The sequence below is a fragment of the Pelobates fuscus genome, chromosome 7, assembly GCF_036172605.1.
Source record: "Pelobates fuscus isolate aPelFus1 chromosome 7, aPelFus1.pri, whole genome shotgun sequence".
NCBI classification, from domain to species: Eukaryota; Metazoa; Chordata; class Amphibia; order Anura; family Pelobatidae; genus Pelobates; species Pelobates fuscus.
The window spans coordinates 146,971,996-146,988,982 of record NC_086323.1 but is presented as its reverse complement, the minus strand read 5'-3'; the positions used below and the strand labels follow the sequence as shown (position 1 = coordinate 146,988,982).

Below are 16,987 nucleotides of genomic sequence, written 5' to 3'. Positions count from 1 at the left end.
GTTAGCCAACCATAGCACTCACTTAAACATCTATAGCAGTGACGTTCTTCTCCCTTACATAGTGACAGCAATGCTTTCTATTGTTAGTGGGCAATCATTAAAGTTAAAAAAAAAATTGGATGGGTGCAAGGAGGATTTTTCTCTCCCAAGTTTTTTTTGTTTGTTTTGTTTTTTGAGGTGGGGGCAGGGGATTAATTTCCTTTTTTCCGGACTTTTGTTTATCTTGCTACTTTGTCCAAACAATCTTATTACAAACCAACTATGTGAAATTTCATGATTCATATAACAAACATCTAAACAAAATACCATGTCCCACAGCTGAGGTCATCTCTCAAGGGGATATTATTTCTGAAGAAGACTTCATCATTTTTGCTGGCCAAAAGATTATTAATGATTACATATTAAAGAAAACAAAAGCAAAATCAAGCCTTAAAAGGCTGACTCAGTAATACAGAGAACAACAAAGAAAAACAGATGTTAAGACTTCCAGGAAGATTGCCACATGTACCTATTTTGGTCAGAAGATCTAACGCACACATATCTTCATGGGAACAAAGACAAGATCCTTGAAGAATGCGTATATTTATGATAAGTGGACTCTTTTCTATCAAACTGAAGACTGAACGAGATCGTTACACTTATAGTTAAATAATAGACAAGACATAATTGGAAAGGTTGGCATTTTCAGTTAGGATATTATAAACCTAGCTTTTAGCAAAATTAAAGTGCTTGGCCAGATTTAAGGCACATCTCAAAATTCCCACCAATTAGCATCTCACTTGTTTCATAAGAGCATAACCTCAGAACTTACTTTAATGGAAACTTGCAGTGACAAAACTGATGTTTTCAAGTTGGGTAACAGCTAGATGCGCTAGGTCAGGGCATCTCCTCTGATGCTTTGCCAGCATTACGGTTTTAAGAGAAATATGGGAGATGCAGTCCACAACATCTGGGTGTCAAAGGTTGGCTACTACTGCTCTAGGTAATTTATAATCCACATAGCTTTGGTCTGTGGGATTCTATCAGACTTTCAATGTGAGTTAGCTCATATATTTAAATAAAGAATACATCAAGACTGAATCCTAACATATGTCTTGACAAAGAGACTTATGAGGGCCACATTTATCAAGACAAAAGCAGGTACTATTGTGGGGTAAAATAGTACATACTCAAGAAAGTCATAGTGTTCTAAGGTAAAACTCCAGCTGTGGAGATTCCATCATATAATCTGATGAAGTAGAGAAGTTATAAGAAGACCCATATGGGTTTATGTTATGGCATCAGCTAAATATATAGCTTCATTATCCACACAGTCTCCTTCCAATCAGATATCTGGTAATTTCTTCTATATGCACAGCTATACCTTTTTCTTTTACTCTGCTCATTGCACGGAAACTCCTGCCTGCCTTGCAAGTGTGCCAATTAATAGAGGTATAAAGGGTCTTGCAAGGACCAACATGTACCGAGGTATGTAAAAGTGCTTTCAATTAGAACTATTATTATTCATTAACTGCTTTATCTGGCTGGAGATATGGAAACTGGGCCCAGTATCAAAATCGATTGTCTTTTATCATGCAAAGGTGTGAGAGGAAATAAATGGGTTGTTTTTCTATTTTGGTTGTTGTTGTTTTTTTTTGTCGTGCGTGTACTTTGGGTGTATTTGGATGAACTTTCTCAGAAAATAATGTCGATTAGGCACACAAGCAAGGACAAATTGTTTTGGGGAATAGAAAAAATTGTAGACTCAGCTCATGTGAACAGCAATACTTATTTAAAGTGAAAGTATTATTTCATTATCAAACACCTTGACTTTACGGATATGTGTATACAAACAATTAGGGTTCTTACTGATTGACCTATAAAACAAATAATAACATGGTGCAATATTGTTTAATAATCACATAACGCAAGTTATCAGTTGCACTCACATATAAACTTGATTTAAATGCTTTAAGGGTGCCACCATCGATTGTAGTAGGGGCTGAGATCTTCGCTCGGACTGGTCTTTTTTTGTACCAAAAATGATTAACCAGAGAATTCTTCCGTAAGAAAGGGATATTTATGAAATAAAAAATTGTGTATTAACATTTATTAAAAATATATGGTCGCCGTACGCGTTTCGTTCTCCTTGAGAACTTCCTCAGGGACCCATATAATGTATAAAACAAATAACAAATAAATCACAGCTTATCAGCATGAAATTTGAAATGAGCTGCAGCAGTTTCATGAGCCGTGTGGACCTTGGTCCAAGTCTCCCGTATACATGCGAGATGTTCATCCAGAGCAGGAATAGCAGTGTCGGAGAACACCGCAGAAAGAACAGTAGGATGAAGACCGTTTTACAAAAATGGACTATGTCCGGATGAGTCATGGGTAGCATTATTCCAGGCAAATTCGGCCCAAGGTAGCAAATCAGGTCAGTTTTCCTGAATGCCATTAATAAAACATCGCAAATATAGTTCCAACGACTGGTTGGCCCTCTAAGCTGCACCATTAGTTTAAGGATGGTACTAAGATGAAAATAACAATTCTATACCCAACTGTTTGTTAAATGCTCTCCAAAATCATGACACAAATTGGGAACCCCTGACACAATATTTTGTGGAATACCATGTAATCTGACAATTTCGCGTATAAATATATGAACCAGATCTGGAGGCGTTGCTCTCCCTACCCAATGGTTCAAACGTTAATTTGAATTCCACAAGGAATTCCTGGTAATTATGGGCAACAGTCTTATTACTCTCCCATAATGGATTGGCCCATGCTAAGGCTTTACCTTGTAGTTGGTTCATTAAGTACCCAATTTTAGCTCTATCCGTAGAGAAAGACCCAGGTGAGGATTCAAAATGGTACTCAATTTGATTAAGGAATCCCCGACATTCATGAATATTACCTTCAAAATGCGGGGGTGAAGCTAGGGTGATAGTAGATGCTCTATATACGATAGGTGTAGGTACAGTAGGTGGGGGTGTACCTGCTGAAGGGACCTCAGGCTGCAAATGAGCCATACGTATTAGTAGCATATTAAAAGCTTGGGCAAATTGATTCATACAGTGATCCTTCTCCTCTAGCTCTTTCTCAAAAGCTATTATGTGCCAATTAATACATATCTGCAGGATCTATGGCCATGTCATAATGTCAGGATTATATTGACCCAGCACGGAGAATAGTATCACACCCTAGAACTAAGGGTAACGTCTTACCAGGCCTTAGAACGGTCAGACTTAACGTACCTGAGAATTTCAGAAAACTAGCCGAGGTCAGGGACACAGAACGAGACACAGCGATAAGGAAAAGCCAAAAGTCAAGGGTACCAGAAATCAGGGAAGTCAAAATGAAGCCAAAGTCAAAAACCAGAAAAACACGATCAGGAACACACTCTCAGCTAACCATCTAAGGGAAACTATGACAGGGCAATGAGCTAAGGAATAAGTGAGTTTAAATAACCCTCTTGCAGATCCAATTGGCTGTACCTAGCCCTTGACCCCTAAACGTGCGTGTGCGTCTTTTGCGTGACGCCACCCGCACATCGACGTCATCTTCACCGTGGACGGACGTGGGGCTATATAATTGCGTGTGTCCGCAGCGGCTGGCGTGCACCGACATGCCGCACAAGCAAGGCATCATGGCAGAAGACCACTGAGCGGCACTTCCCTCGATCTTCGGAAGGTAATTATCTCAGTTTTTGCCCAATGGATACAAAGGATACGTGACACCTACTAAAATCGAGGGTGGCACACGTAAGGCGTTTACATCAAGTTTACCTGTGAGTGCAACTGATAACTTGCATTATGTGATTATGAGACAATATTGCACCATGTTATTTGTTTTATAGGTCAATCAGCAAGAACCCACATTTTTTGTATACATCTATCTGTTGAGATATAAGTTGTATTATTTTATTTCACTGGTGTCAGGTGGAATTATCACATTGTTTAAAGATGTTACTTTTTCTAAATGTGATAATTTTTTTTGCTTTTATTTGTGTTCATCCTGTGGGTAATAATGCCCATCGAGGAACGAGCTAAATCTGCTTGGTTTGTGTGCTAAGACCTAGGTGACTGAAGTACTTTGATATCCATGTGAGGTTTGCTGCTAGTTCTTTTTGCTATTTTAGCAGTTAAATCCTATTCTGTGTTACTACTTCCTATCTAATGGGGAGATAGACGTCTTGCCATCAATGGCAGAAAATACCATAGAGCTGCACCTTACACCTCAAAGCATCATTGAATATTTTCTGTCGGGAGCAACACATTCAGTTTTAAATATTCAAGAACTAAAAGAACAGAACAATAAATAATCTGCTAAACTGCTCCATCAAAAACTATTTACTATAAAAAATTTAAGGAGAGAAATACCAGTATTGCTGATTTTTCTCAGTTTGATGACAGCATCAAAAACTGTGAAGATTTAATTCGCCATATGCAAACACCTTGGTTGAGGTTACTATTGCATGTGTTGATTCTGGGGGGTGATAGGGTCTATATTAATTTCAGAAAAAATACATCTGACTCATAAAAACAGAAAACAACATGCAAGTACCACCTTGAAGCCAACTGGAAATTTCCCCTCCCACCAATCTTATGTAGTAAGACCAGTAAATATGAGACATACAAAGACGTTGCTAGGAAAATATTTTAGTGAAGGAATAGTTTTCTCACACATGGCAATATTACGTAAATAAATCAACCCCTGAAATAACATTGTGAAACACTTTAATTGTGTCCATAATTATATTCTCTAGAGCTAAACCGCTGCAGCTGATGTTGGCTTAGAACCTCCCATTGTCCCAACATAGATATTAACCAACTGGACAGAAAGGGGTCCCTGAGCAAGAACTAATGAGCTAATTTCTCAAGATTCTACCACCATTTTGCATACTGTAACACTGTAACTTTATCTACTTATTGCCTAAAAACATAGAAGGGGCACCTAAGTGTACAGTATGGGTAGCTAACTATACAATGATGTCCATAATCCTCTCCAGCATGTTTTATCAGTGAGTCCATTGCACATCACTTGCTAATGGTCAAAGCATTACACATGAAGATAACAGTATAAAAAAAGTCACAGAATAGAACTGTGATGGTGACTGAATAAGGAAAATGTAGTTAAAGGGTTGTAGTTTCAGGACAGAAATACAGAGAACCTATCTAATACACGGACAGGGAAGGGGTATCAGGATATTCCTATTTCGTACCTTCAGCTTGTATGCACAAGAGACCATTAGTCCATTCTAGCTTATAAAACATGAGTAGGGTGAAGGAGAATAATGGAGTAATTCAGGGTCAAGGGACCCAACACCTTGTTATTCTCCTGTTTAACCTACAGGCCCCGAAAGAGTTAATAAAAGAGCTCACAGAAAGGCCCCCAAACGGCATATACAAAATGATTTAGACCAAAATAAATATGAAATCAGAATAGCCGTACAATCATAGGCAGATTAGGGAACAGATGGACGGCTCCTTTGAGCTTATACACAGCTGTGTATTTTACACTTTACTGTAAATCCAGCTCTCATAAAATATAACCAAATAACTATAACCTTTGTGTCAGGAAAATAAAACAATCTCCCCTATTATGTTATTTATTTATTGCCTTACACATAAGGAGATTGTTAGGCAGGCGTAATGGCAGTTCAGTGATTTCCATAGTTCTTAAGAGGAAAAAAAGAAATTAAAAGAAACAAAATACTGGATTATTAAAAGAAAGTTACTGGTAGTGAATTGTGTTTTCTGTTTTGTTTTGGGAGTTTGCCAACGTATGTGCGTCTGTCAATATATGCAGAATATGCAGAATACATCAGGAAATGCTATTGCTATATATTACAAATCCTAGGATCCTTAGCCTTCAAACACAGCATAGCAGAACAGGTTTGTGTCAAAGCATTCAAAAAAGGTTTGACACAGACCTGGGGATGGAGTCAGGGGCATGCTGGCACCATAACAACTACCGGGGGCTGTAGTGATGATGGTGCTTCTGAGTGCCTGTTTAAACACAAACAAATATATAGTTATCCATATATAAGTATAGGAAATAAACACAACAGATGTATAGTTATTTTTTTAAGCGTATAGATAACAGTATTTGCTGCATATAAGTGTACAGTTTACTAGGTATTGTGGGATATTGCAGCTGCCATAACTGAAGTTATGCAAATGGTATAAAGTTAGCAACGTGTTTTCTAGTAATTTGGCTAGAACAATATATGGATTAAATTTAAGCCACCATATCACATTGACATGACAGGTGCAAATGCTAACTCAGCCCTGATGGTAGGGATAAAGAATGCCTCTGTCTACCCGCGTAACTCGAAGGAAAAAAAGCCCAACATCAAATACACTTACACAATGTTTTCACTAAAGTTAGAATCATCAGGAATTCGGTGTAATCTTGCTACATTTTTGTAATTCAGCTTTTTTTTTGCCTGAAATATGAAAATGACTTTTAACTTCAGACAATTCATATTTTACATAATAACCCTGTGGGCAATTGGGTAACCAGGCTACTCATATAAAGTGGGAGGGTTAAAACTATATATAGTGAGTTGGGAGTTTCTTATTTTGAGAGGACGAGATGACAATGCAAATTCAGTCATTTTGATGAGGGGATTCTTAAAAACAGGTAAGTCATGCTAATTTGTATCATCATCTAGTTACACTGCCAACAAAACACACTTAAAAGTTCTATATGAAGTAATTAAATAGACTACAAACTGATAAAGGAAGGGGTGTAATCACTAAACATTTTGTGAATTGAAAACCAAATTGTAAACTTGAGGCTAAAACAACAATTTGATCCTACAATATAAAATATACAATAACAGTAGGCAACTGGACTACATTAAAGGGTTACATTGAGCATTAAAACCACTACAGCCTGCTGTATTGATTATGATGCCTGACCCCTCTTACTTCTAATAGGATTATCAATTTTGCAACAGTTTGTCCTATTACCGGGGTCCCTGCCGGGCGCCAAGGGTCTTCCTGTGGCCAGGAATGACTTTGTGCTTCTGCAGCTGGCCATTTATTGTCAGAGAGCATCAGCTAACTGCTCAAAGCCCAGAAACCCTACTTCCGGGATGGGTAATGACACTCCTGAAGGTGGAATTACATCTCCGGAAGCAGAGGGGTTAACCTCAGCATGCACAGCGTTTCAAAGCAAAATGCTGCACATACAGACTCCAGGCATCACAACAACCTAAAATTACTGAAGTGGTCATGGTGGTTGGATTAACCCTTTAATCATATAAAGTGTGATTGTAGATTTCATTTATAGATTCATTCATAGATCACACTATTCATGGATCATAGCATACACACATAGCTGATACACAGGACTACACTGTAAAACTGTAAAGAAAAGATATCTTGACAATAAACATATCAGCACTTTATTCAGAGACACAAAAGGTACTCAATGTAAACTGCAGTATAAGGTTGTTTTTTTTTGTAAATATGTATTTACCTTAGAAGGAACACTCATCAAGAACTTGGCTGAACAACTTCTAGCTAGCCCAGCTGCTGTTGACTATTGAAAGCCTGCCTGCGCAGGATAGGAGCTTTAGCCACAGCATTTGGAGAGGCTGAGCCTTGTCCCTTATCAATGGTTTGGCTACTGTCTATGCAATCCTTGATGCCACCTACCTCTCTCTTTTTGGAGTGAGAACAGATGCCTGTCCATTGGTAGATGCTTGAGGGTTTATGAGAAGCGACGGCTTGGGGGGCGCAGTTGATGAAACGCATGTCGTGGACAGGTCCAGAGAGCTGTGGTTATTACAAGCCCCGTCGTCCACCGTGTGCGAGCCGGTTACTTCTTTCCAGAGCTGCTGAAGCTCTGTTGGAATCATGCCTGAAACAAACAAATTGGATAATTAAATCAATTAACAGCTAATTCAGCCCTCCTCAAACGGTAATTAAATCAAAGAGTCAGTAAACAAAGCCTGAACCATTTCCCCCCTACAAGGGATAATGAAATGCAACAATTTATTCTTTTCTGCTATGGTATTTGCCTAACTAAAAGCAGATTATTAATCTTACTGGAGAAAAATTGCAACAAGCAGGCTGTTGTCTTTGAAAGGGTGTCCTCATCAACATACAAATGATCTTTGTTTTAATTAAATTGTTCCCATGAGCTACAGTACAGAAAATACCCTGGTTTACATTCTTAGAAATTCCGGCATGTGCTCGTATGCAATCTGTAGGACGCAGAACTGGCAAATCCTCACAATAAAGTACATCAGGATTAGGGACGGTTTTATAATGACACATGGGATGTCATCTTCATAACACGAAAGAATGGTTACTTTTTTCCCTTAATTGTCTTTTGTCCCATCTGTGTTAAGAGAGTTATATGCTTGTTGTAGGCTATTTACTATAGAGAACGTATTAGCGAGTGAGAGAAGTGCAATGGTTCACCATTTATTTCCCAAAATAGTATCAATTCCTGGTCGGGGTCTGGATTTCTTGATCTCGCCATTGGAAAAGATTTGGGAAATTCTTAATTTCCAGACCATTGTTTGTTATTGAGGACTCAGTAAAACAGTATGCTAGACAGGCAGAATTAAATCTGGTTGGAATTAGCAAAGTGATAATATAGAAACCTGAACTTTGATTTGACATCGTACAAACCTCAGAAATAAAATTTGTATGTAAGAGGGAAATTTATCTATGACAGATGAGCAGGGACAGCTGGTTCTTTCTACCCTTACTTATAACACAACGTGGTGCACACATCAATCTGCTTAAAAATGCCACCTATTTTTAATGACAAGGACTGAACTGCACCACCTGCAAATACAATCTATAAATGCAACAGTCTTGTATGATACCAAGCTGGTGTTCAGAATTGCCAAAGTTCACTGAACTGGTTTGAGTGTATCAAACTGACTATTCTAATACTCTTTATTTCCCTTAATTTTCTGCCAAAGGTGTTCTCGCAGTCTCAATAAATTGGAGTAAACATGCTTTTCTAGACTAGGCCTTTAAGCTTCTGTACAAATATATCTTTATTTAATTCAGCACACTATTCGAATAATCTTCTGCATCAAAAGATGAAGCTGTTCGTTTGACCTATTTTGTGATTCTATGGGAACGGTTCAATGGTCAATTCCTGAACACAAGGTGGGTCCTGGATGAAGAAAGAATTGGGTTTGGACAGTAGCCATCACAGCAATGCCTTTCATCCCATGTCTCTATAGTGGCCCACTATAATAGTGGGTTCCCTTATTCCCGGTGAGCCCACAACTATCACATCTGATGCTCACAGGACAAGAGTGTAACATTACAAGCGGTTGGCATTGCATAGTTTGGCTAATGTGTCAAAAAATGGATGGAGTTAAACAAGCCATGGCTGTCCCAGAAAGGAATTAAGTGCTGTTCTCACCAAGACACCATCATTACTTCTTACAACAATGTCAGTTCTGTGCAAACACACATTCATTGGCTGAGAGTGGTCAGCTGATGCTCTCAGACAATGAGAGAGCAGCAGGATTGACATCTGGATTCTGTTAGAAATCTGCCTATAAGGGAGACTAGGTGGCCATTAAGACAATATAAGATGGCAAACCATTGTAAAACAATTTTCCCCTCTACTCAGGAACAGCGCCGGGATACTCCTACCATAATAACAGTTAACTGTAGTGATTGTGATGGTTGCTATGACATCAATAAGAATGACCTACAAAACTCTGCTTTTGGCAAAACATCCTCTGCTATTAAACCGACATCTAATATATGAATAAGATCACTGGTCATGAGCAAATTTTGTTTTTAATACAATCATATGAAACCGCAAACATTACAATAATTTATCAAGAAATTTCTTTCTTATTACTCCCCAAAATCTAATTGTTAAAGAAGAATATTGTGACAATACTCAGTTTCATCAAAGACACATTTTTGTGCTCACATTTAAATGAAGACAAATAGCTTTGTTATAATATACATTTTTTTATTAATCACTCACAGACATAAATTATGAATTCATATTGTCTGCCTGAAATGCTTTTCACATTTTAACAGTCAAATTGATTATACTATGATTATTTCATTAACACACCTATCTTTCTCATTAATTTTGGTTTCTTGCACTGCTCGCTTAATTGATGGATGTGTCTGCTGAAAAAAAAATACATAACTTTCTCTAAAAGTAACCCCTTATTACTGTCATTGCTCAGATCAATGCTAATGAGCTTGCCATGGAACGTGGAAACATAAAAAAGGAGAGATTTTCATCCTGTTATTCCCTTTGTAATGTTTAAAATGGACAGCGATAGTAGGACATTGATAAAGAAATCAAGCCCTAAATTTATGGTGAGCGCCTGTCTGATGTGTTGTGATCATTACAGTGGCAACATACATGCTTCAGAAAAGACAATATGCCTCTGGAACAATGAAACACAATTTTATTTCAGTTGTATCTAACATTAAGTACAACACAGCATTTCATAATACTTTAATTTAGATGCAGTAGGGAGACTAAGCTATATATAATGCATGTTAAGTCTATTGCTTGCCTGTGAACAAGCTGACTAGCTAACAAACCTATTTAAAGATTATGTTTTTAGAATTATGTACACAAGGATACAGATTATAGTCATTGTTTAAAAAAAGATGGATGTTTTTTTCCCCCAGGGGAGTAGAAGGTACATGTAAAGGTTTCTGATTGGCATTTCTTACCCAATTTGGTTTTGAATTAGTGAAAGGGTTCTGAGGATTCTACAATGTCACTAGTAAAATGCAATCATCATGTCATGCAGGTCAGGCTAATCAGTGACAGGAGTTATTCACTAAGCGTTGCATTGTAGTGAATTCAAAACAGAATTGTATAACTGACTTTTTTAATCAGCTATTGTTGCCTAAACTTTGCAATACAATTTTGAATTCTATATAATCATATGGCTAAAATATTCATCAAGGGAAACAAGAAGGGAAAAATAGTTGAGATGGTCGAAAAATGTGCGGTTGCAAACAACCAGGATTGATCGCACCGGTGTGCATTGGACCACCGTGTAGTAATGTTTAGTGCTATGCAATCACATAACTCAAAGCAATTTATCTTAAAACTCTAACTCTCTATGGAGTAAAGACACCATTGTTACCCCACAGAGTACTGTGAGACTAAGATAAATTGCTTCAAATGGTGTGAATGAAGGACAGTGCTGTGCCATCCCTAACCTCTCTAAGAAGCCCTACACGGGGGAGGACAAAATTAAAATGTGATAGAACACAGGAAATATTTTATTTATATTTTCCCTTTAAATTTACTAAAAAATAAATAAAAATACAGTCAATGAAAGGATAATCAAATAACTAGAAAACAAAACAAAATAGGACATTTTTTCGCTCTCAGCTATGTTGACCTAAATTTTCCAATTCTGCAATTTAAAAACAATTTACTATATCATAAATGCTAGATGGCAAAAATACCAGAGACCTAATGCAATGGTGAATGTTAAGGCTCCTTTCTACACTATACTTGCATCTTTTATGCAAATTCATTACATAATTTCATTATTTGTAATTTCATAAGTCAGAACATCAGTAGAAGTGGTCATTGTAAGATCTGCCGTTGGAGGTGTTATTTATCTCATAATAATTGTAGTATTGAGAGAGAAAGAACATCTCCAGTTACAGATTTTTCTCAAGACTTGTGTCCAACGTGCTAAAATCAGGCCCCAGACCTTTCAGGAGCCAACTTAGGGCTCCAACCTGGGTCAGCCGACCCTCAGCAACACCCATGATCCAGAATTTACAAACCTGGATTTTGTTGGCCTTCGAATAAAACAGGTTTTGAAACACAAACCACACAAAATTCCAGAACTGCGGAAGTAAATGAAAATCATGACACCAAGACTTTAATGAAGTATGGTATTCAATGATTTAATTCAGCTATCACCTTACAATTAATTCTTCAGTTTGCATATCAGAGCATATTATTCCTATTTTTAAGACAAAATAAAAAGTGCTTGATATTGGTAATAACAAAAGTACCGCCTAAGAGCAAATGAAGAAAATATTTTAGTGCAATTTAAGATTAAGGTTCTTTTTGGTTATTAAACGAATATTAATACATAGATTCTATTAATATAAAGGCAGCCATAGAGATTTGTTTGATTTGAAACACATCATTAAAAAAAATGCTGTGGTTTAAATTTAATTTATTTTTTTCATTTAGAATACAATGGACAGATAATCATCTCAGCGTGATCAGCCAAACATCTTTACTTCTTGAAACTGTTAAAGATTTTAATTATGCTGGCTTTGGAGAGCATTGGTCTAATGAGGCAATAGACTCCAGAGAATCTAAGTGGTTAAGAACTGTGAAATGAGTCTGATAGAATTTTTTTTTTATTTTTTTTATATTCACTGTGGATAGTTTGCATATCAAAGAGGAGTAAATTATTGCACGACAGACCAATAACCTTCTCCGCCTTTGGGAGAAGCTGCAGTAACAAAAAAAAAAAAACAGTTGGTCATTAAAAGCAGTGTTTTACTTACAAAAATAAAAAATAGTAATATGAATTTAGAAAAATATCATAATTAATATCACCTCCTGCAATTAATAGCTGTTTTAAGGGACTATTACATTAGATGATACAATCATTTTTGAAAACGATAAAACTTGCTTCGGAGCCATTTCATCCTTTTAATAAAAAAAATGCCAATTAGATTTTGATAGATTTCATATCAAATGAGCATTTAGCGTTAAGACATATTCAATTATTATGTGTCTTCTGAAATTAAGCCCACGAGACAAATTAAGCAAAGAGGAAAAAAAGAGGTTAGAGTGCAACCCTGTGCCCTGTTTTCTTGTGGCGAGCTATTCCTTTCCCACACCTTGCAAAGTGACAGCTTAGGATATATTTTTAGCGAACGTGCTTGACAGGACTGTCTACACACTAACAATTACTTCAGAACACAGCTGACCCCTACTACCCCGATTCTGCATTGAAACAATGGTGCGTCAAATTGTCCTCTGATGCAAACACATTTGTAAAAGAGACTCTGGGTGTTTGCAATGAAACAAAATGAACGTGAGATGTCTGTTTTGCAATGGTGTTTAAAAGAAGAAAAAAAAAAGCTGGAATGCTGCTATTAATTAGCAAAGCACTCCTTTGCAATATGAAAGTGTAATATACCTTCCGCACTAGTAATGCGTCTCAAGTGTTTCAGGCACAAAGCCCCTAAAATTCATCAGCTAATTAATTAATTCGCAAATTAATGTGCAGGCAATAAATTCAACCACTCTAGATCTTTTCTCCATCCTGTGGGAGCCAATGTCAATGAGATTACTGGAGCTTCCGGGGTCGTAATTCCCACTAAACGTATAAACCTGTGTGCTGTATCATGTTTTGGGTTTGAACGGACCTTAACTCTTCCATTGCCAGCTGTGTAGTGAGGCAGCACCCTTTGTGTATCTAGTCTGTGCTATATTCATCTTAAGATAACAGAACTCCCACATAGAACCTTCATTTAAATGTTGTGTCTCTAAATACATCTTCAAATAAAATATTGCATTCAAATGCTCACCTTTGGTACAGAAATCAAACAAACAACACGTACACAGCACTCCCAGAATGTCATCAAGTTGCGTGATAATGACCTGTTCTTCATATCATTGCAAGGCATTGTGGGAGTGAGGTACAGTATATGTTTCTTTTGAATTTAATACCTTTTAGTCCAGAGAACAATATATATGTGGACACCTGAGAATGAGTAATTAACAGAGGCCTTGGGATACCTTCCAATTGACCTTTCTATGGGACACTGTGTCTTTCTGAATCAAATGCCCCTGTCCATCTTCTTTACAGTATTATCCCACTTTTCAATGCTTATAATATTTGGAATGTTAAAATGGATACATACATTCCATAAAACGCAAAGTGTAAATCTTTGGTCATTTCATCTATAAAAGGTAAGAATTTTATTTTATACTTCCACACACTGCCGTGATGTATCATTATTGAAAGACTAAAAATAAATTGCTGATCTGATATTTCAGATGTACAGATATGCATAATTTCGGAACGTGAGTTATACATATTTATATTGTACAAGGGAAAAATGTTTACATTTCCCAAATGCACGGACAGAACAGCTGTATATATGTTGGATGCGTTTTTGTAAAACAACACTGTTAATCATCTCGGAGAATTTGCAGAGCACGTTTGCCTGTCCTCCGGAACTTTTATTACCCATGATTCTTAAGAGCAGACATTTTTTTGACATTTTATTAAATATTAGTCAGTAGTTGTCTCTCCGGTGTGTTTTCAGAACAGTCCAGTTCTCTTCATTATGAAAGAAAATGCAGTGTGCGGCTTAAAAAATGTACGTTATGGGGACAGGTGACAGATTACCACTTGCAGAACTCAATTTCACAAACCTAGGTATCGCAGGCTAGAAGACAAACATAGTTTGCTCAACCTTTTTTGTCCTTGTGTTGGCATACCCAGGTGACCATGTTCAAACAAGCACAAAGTGGATTTAAAGCCTATAATGGCATCAGATTTAAATTATCCTCCCTGGTCAAGAATGTTTGAATATCCAAGATCGCTGACCCTAATTTTTCATGAGTGTAAAAATTAGATTAGGCCATTTGTGTGACATGTGAATAATACACAAGGATTCAACTATCAGATATCTTGTCTTTAACCCCTCCTTAGACATTCACATAAAGGGTAAAATAATATGGACTAAATAGTAATTTTTCTACATAGGAATGGAATATAAATTCTAGTTTTGAACTCTACTGCAAGGTTTTGGGCTATACAGCATCATTAGTTAAAAGACAGTGGTGAGTTCAGATGAATCCATTTGAATTAGATGAAGATAAATATTCTACAATTAGGTGATAGTCGAGATATGATTATCAAGCTGTTTGTAGAAATACAACTTTCATAAGGCACATCCAGCCACAAACAAGCACCATTTATTTTAGGGTGATTCCTGGGAATCATACGACTTGTAGCACCAACATGCCTGCTGCTCTATAGACTGATTACCCTATTGGAGGGAGATTATATGATTAATACACTGAAAAATATACTTCTAATACCTCTGTTCCACCCTTATCAATATCAGATTGTTAATAAGAGCAATATTGTATCTTAAGAAGAGGATATTCTGTAAACAAGCACCAAAATAAGCAAAATAACTGGCTAAAAGGAAGTATTATAAAACGAAGCCTACTCATAAAGTATCAGACAGAAAGGGTTCATGAAAGCAATCCATTTATTTGGAGATGTAATTTGATCATTTTTATCACTGTTCTTTGGAATCATCCAAGAAAATGCAACAAAACGCCACAAAGACTGCAATCCATGTACAAATGCTATGCCAGTATTACACAGACATCAGGCAAGGTGCCAAGAACTAGCCTTGGCTTTGATGCAATGCATCTACTATAGATTCTGAAATAGAATCTATTAGTGGTTTTTGGGGCAATAAAAAGAATATAATCCTCTGTAGCAGAGACTGCACATTTGTGACACTATATTTGGAGTATTATTTATATGTGCCTGTGAAGAAAAAAAAAAAAAAAACTACAAGCACAACAACCACAACACCAGTCAAAAGCAATCTTTTATTTAACTGATAATTGGTGGAACATTTGTAGAATGAAGCATAGCTCATTTTTCTATTGTGGTTCTATACATAACAGCCTACTGTGCTTTTTGGGTATACTGGCCCTCGTTTTTACGCAAACCCCCTTACACTGTGCCAGTTCTCGTGGGACTATTCAATATGGGACCTTCATTTAGATTTCCTCCCACTTCTCTAAGACACTAGAGAAAAACAGACTCAAGTTCTGTGTGTTCTCTGACTGATTAACGTCAACTATTCTGGCAAAGTGCGTTGGGTAATCAGTAGACAATACATACCAAAGTAAGCCTCGTCTTTGTGTTCCACTACAACCATATCGGATGCTGAGCTATATATTTGGCATGCTCAGTAATGTAAAAACACAGAGCTATGGTGGACATATTTTAGAGAGCTGCTAGTATTGTCACTGTACTGAGGGATTTATACTGAATTGTATAGATACAAAACTAGCTGTGATTGGCGGTGCATGTAGTTCTCCAAATAATGCAAAGGCCATTCATTGTGACAAATAGTACAAGTAATTTAGAGAAGAAAACTTAACACAAGAAACTGCTCACATCTGTGTCTAGTCGCAAAACAACCATTCACAACCATTTCAAGTGTCCACCTTAGAGAAGCCTGATTTTCAGTTAAGTGTATAGTTTGCTATTTAAATTAATAGCCTTGTAGAGGGAAAACAAACATGTGCTTATGTTCATTTACAACTTATGCATGTACGAACACAATAGAGTGACAGGTATATTTTGTTATGCCTAAAGGACAGCTAGTTTTGATGTGTTAATATAAGATACTGAAGACACTGATACCCATCATAAAAGAAAGCAAATCAATGAAAGTATTTAGACTTAAATTACCCACTGCAGTGATGCAATTCTAATTACCTTTCAAAAGCTCCACTTCAACGTGTGTTACACCATCCACACAGCCTCGTTCAGTTAATGCAACCTGTCACTAGCTAACACAAACATATATTGCTCTGTGCAAGGCACACGCTATACAGCATATTTGTTTAAATAACAAACATTATCATGTAGTAACATTACTGGAACAAGATCAATAAGACAAAATAAGACGCATATGCTATAAGGTATGCATTTATATTAAGCCAAATTATTTGCATTGATTTTACCTATTTAGACAGCGTATGTGTTATGAAATGTATGTCTTACTCTTTTGGCATCAGTCAAGCTGTATAAAGCTGTGGTAAGGGAGATGTTACTTGCTGGCACATAGTCTTTCTTCGCACCATGGGATGTCATTAGCCCTCAAAGGTAAACTTAACTTTTCTTTTTTTTTTTTTTTTTTTTAACTCTCAGTAAGTCTATCACAGTTAATCAAGGCCTCAGACAGATTCAGGATCTCAATGATTGAGGGTTTTT

The 16,987-nt window shown here is 36.8% G+C and overlaps 1 protein-coding gene across 7 annotated transcripts in view; it reads right to left on the bottom strand.

Moving 5' to 3' along the window:
- FOXP1 (forkhead box P1) overlaps window positions 1-16,987 on the bottom strand; it is a 691,275-nt gene that overhangs the window by 60,555 nt on the left and 613,733 nt on the right. For all 7 annotated transcript variants that reach the window (XM_063426766.1, XM_063426763.1, XM_063426764.1 and 4 more), the window contains one exon: window positions 7,650-7,854. In XM_063426766.1, coding sequence (XP_063282836.1) covers window positions 7,650-7,854 — 205 coding nt within the window. The remainder of the gene's footprint in view (window positions 1-7,649; window positions 7,855-16,987) is intronic.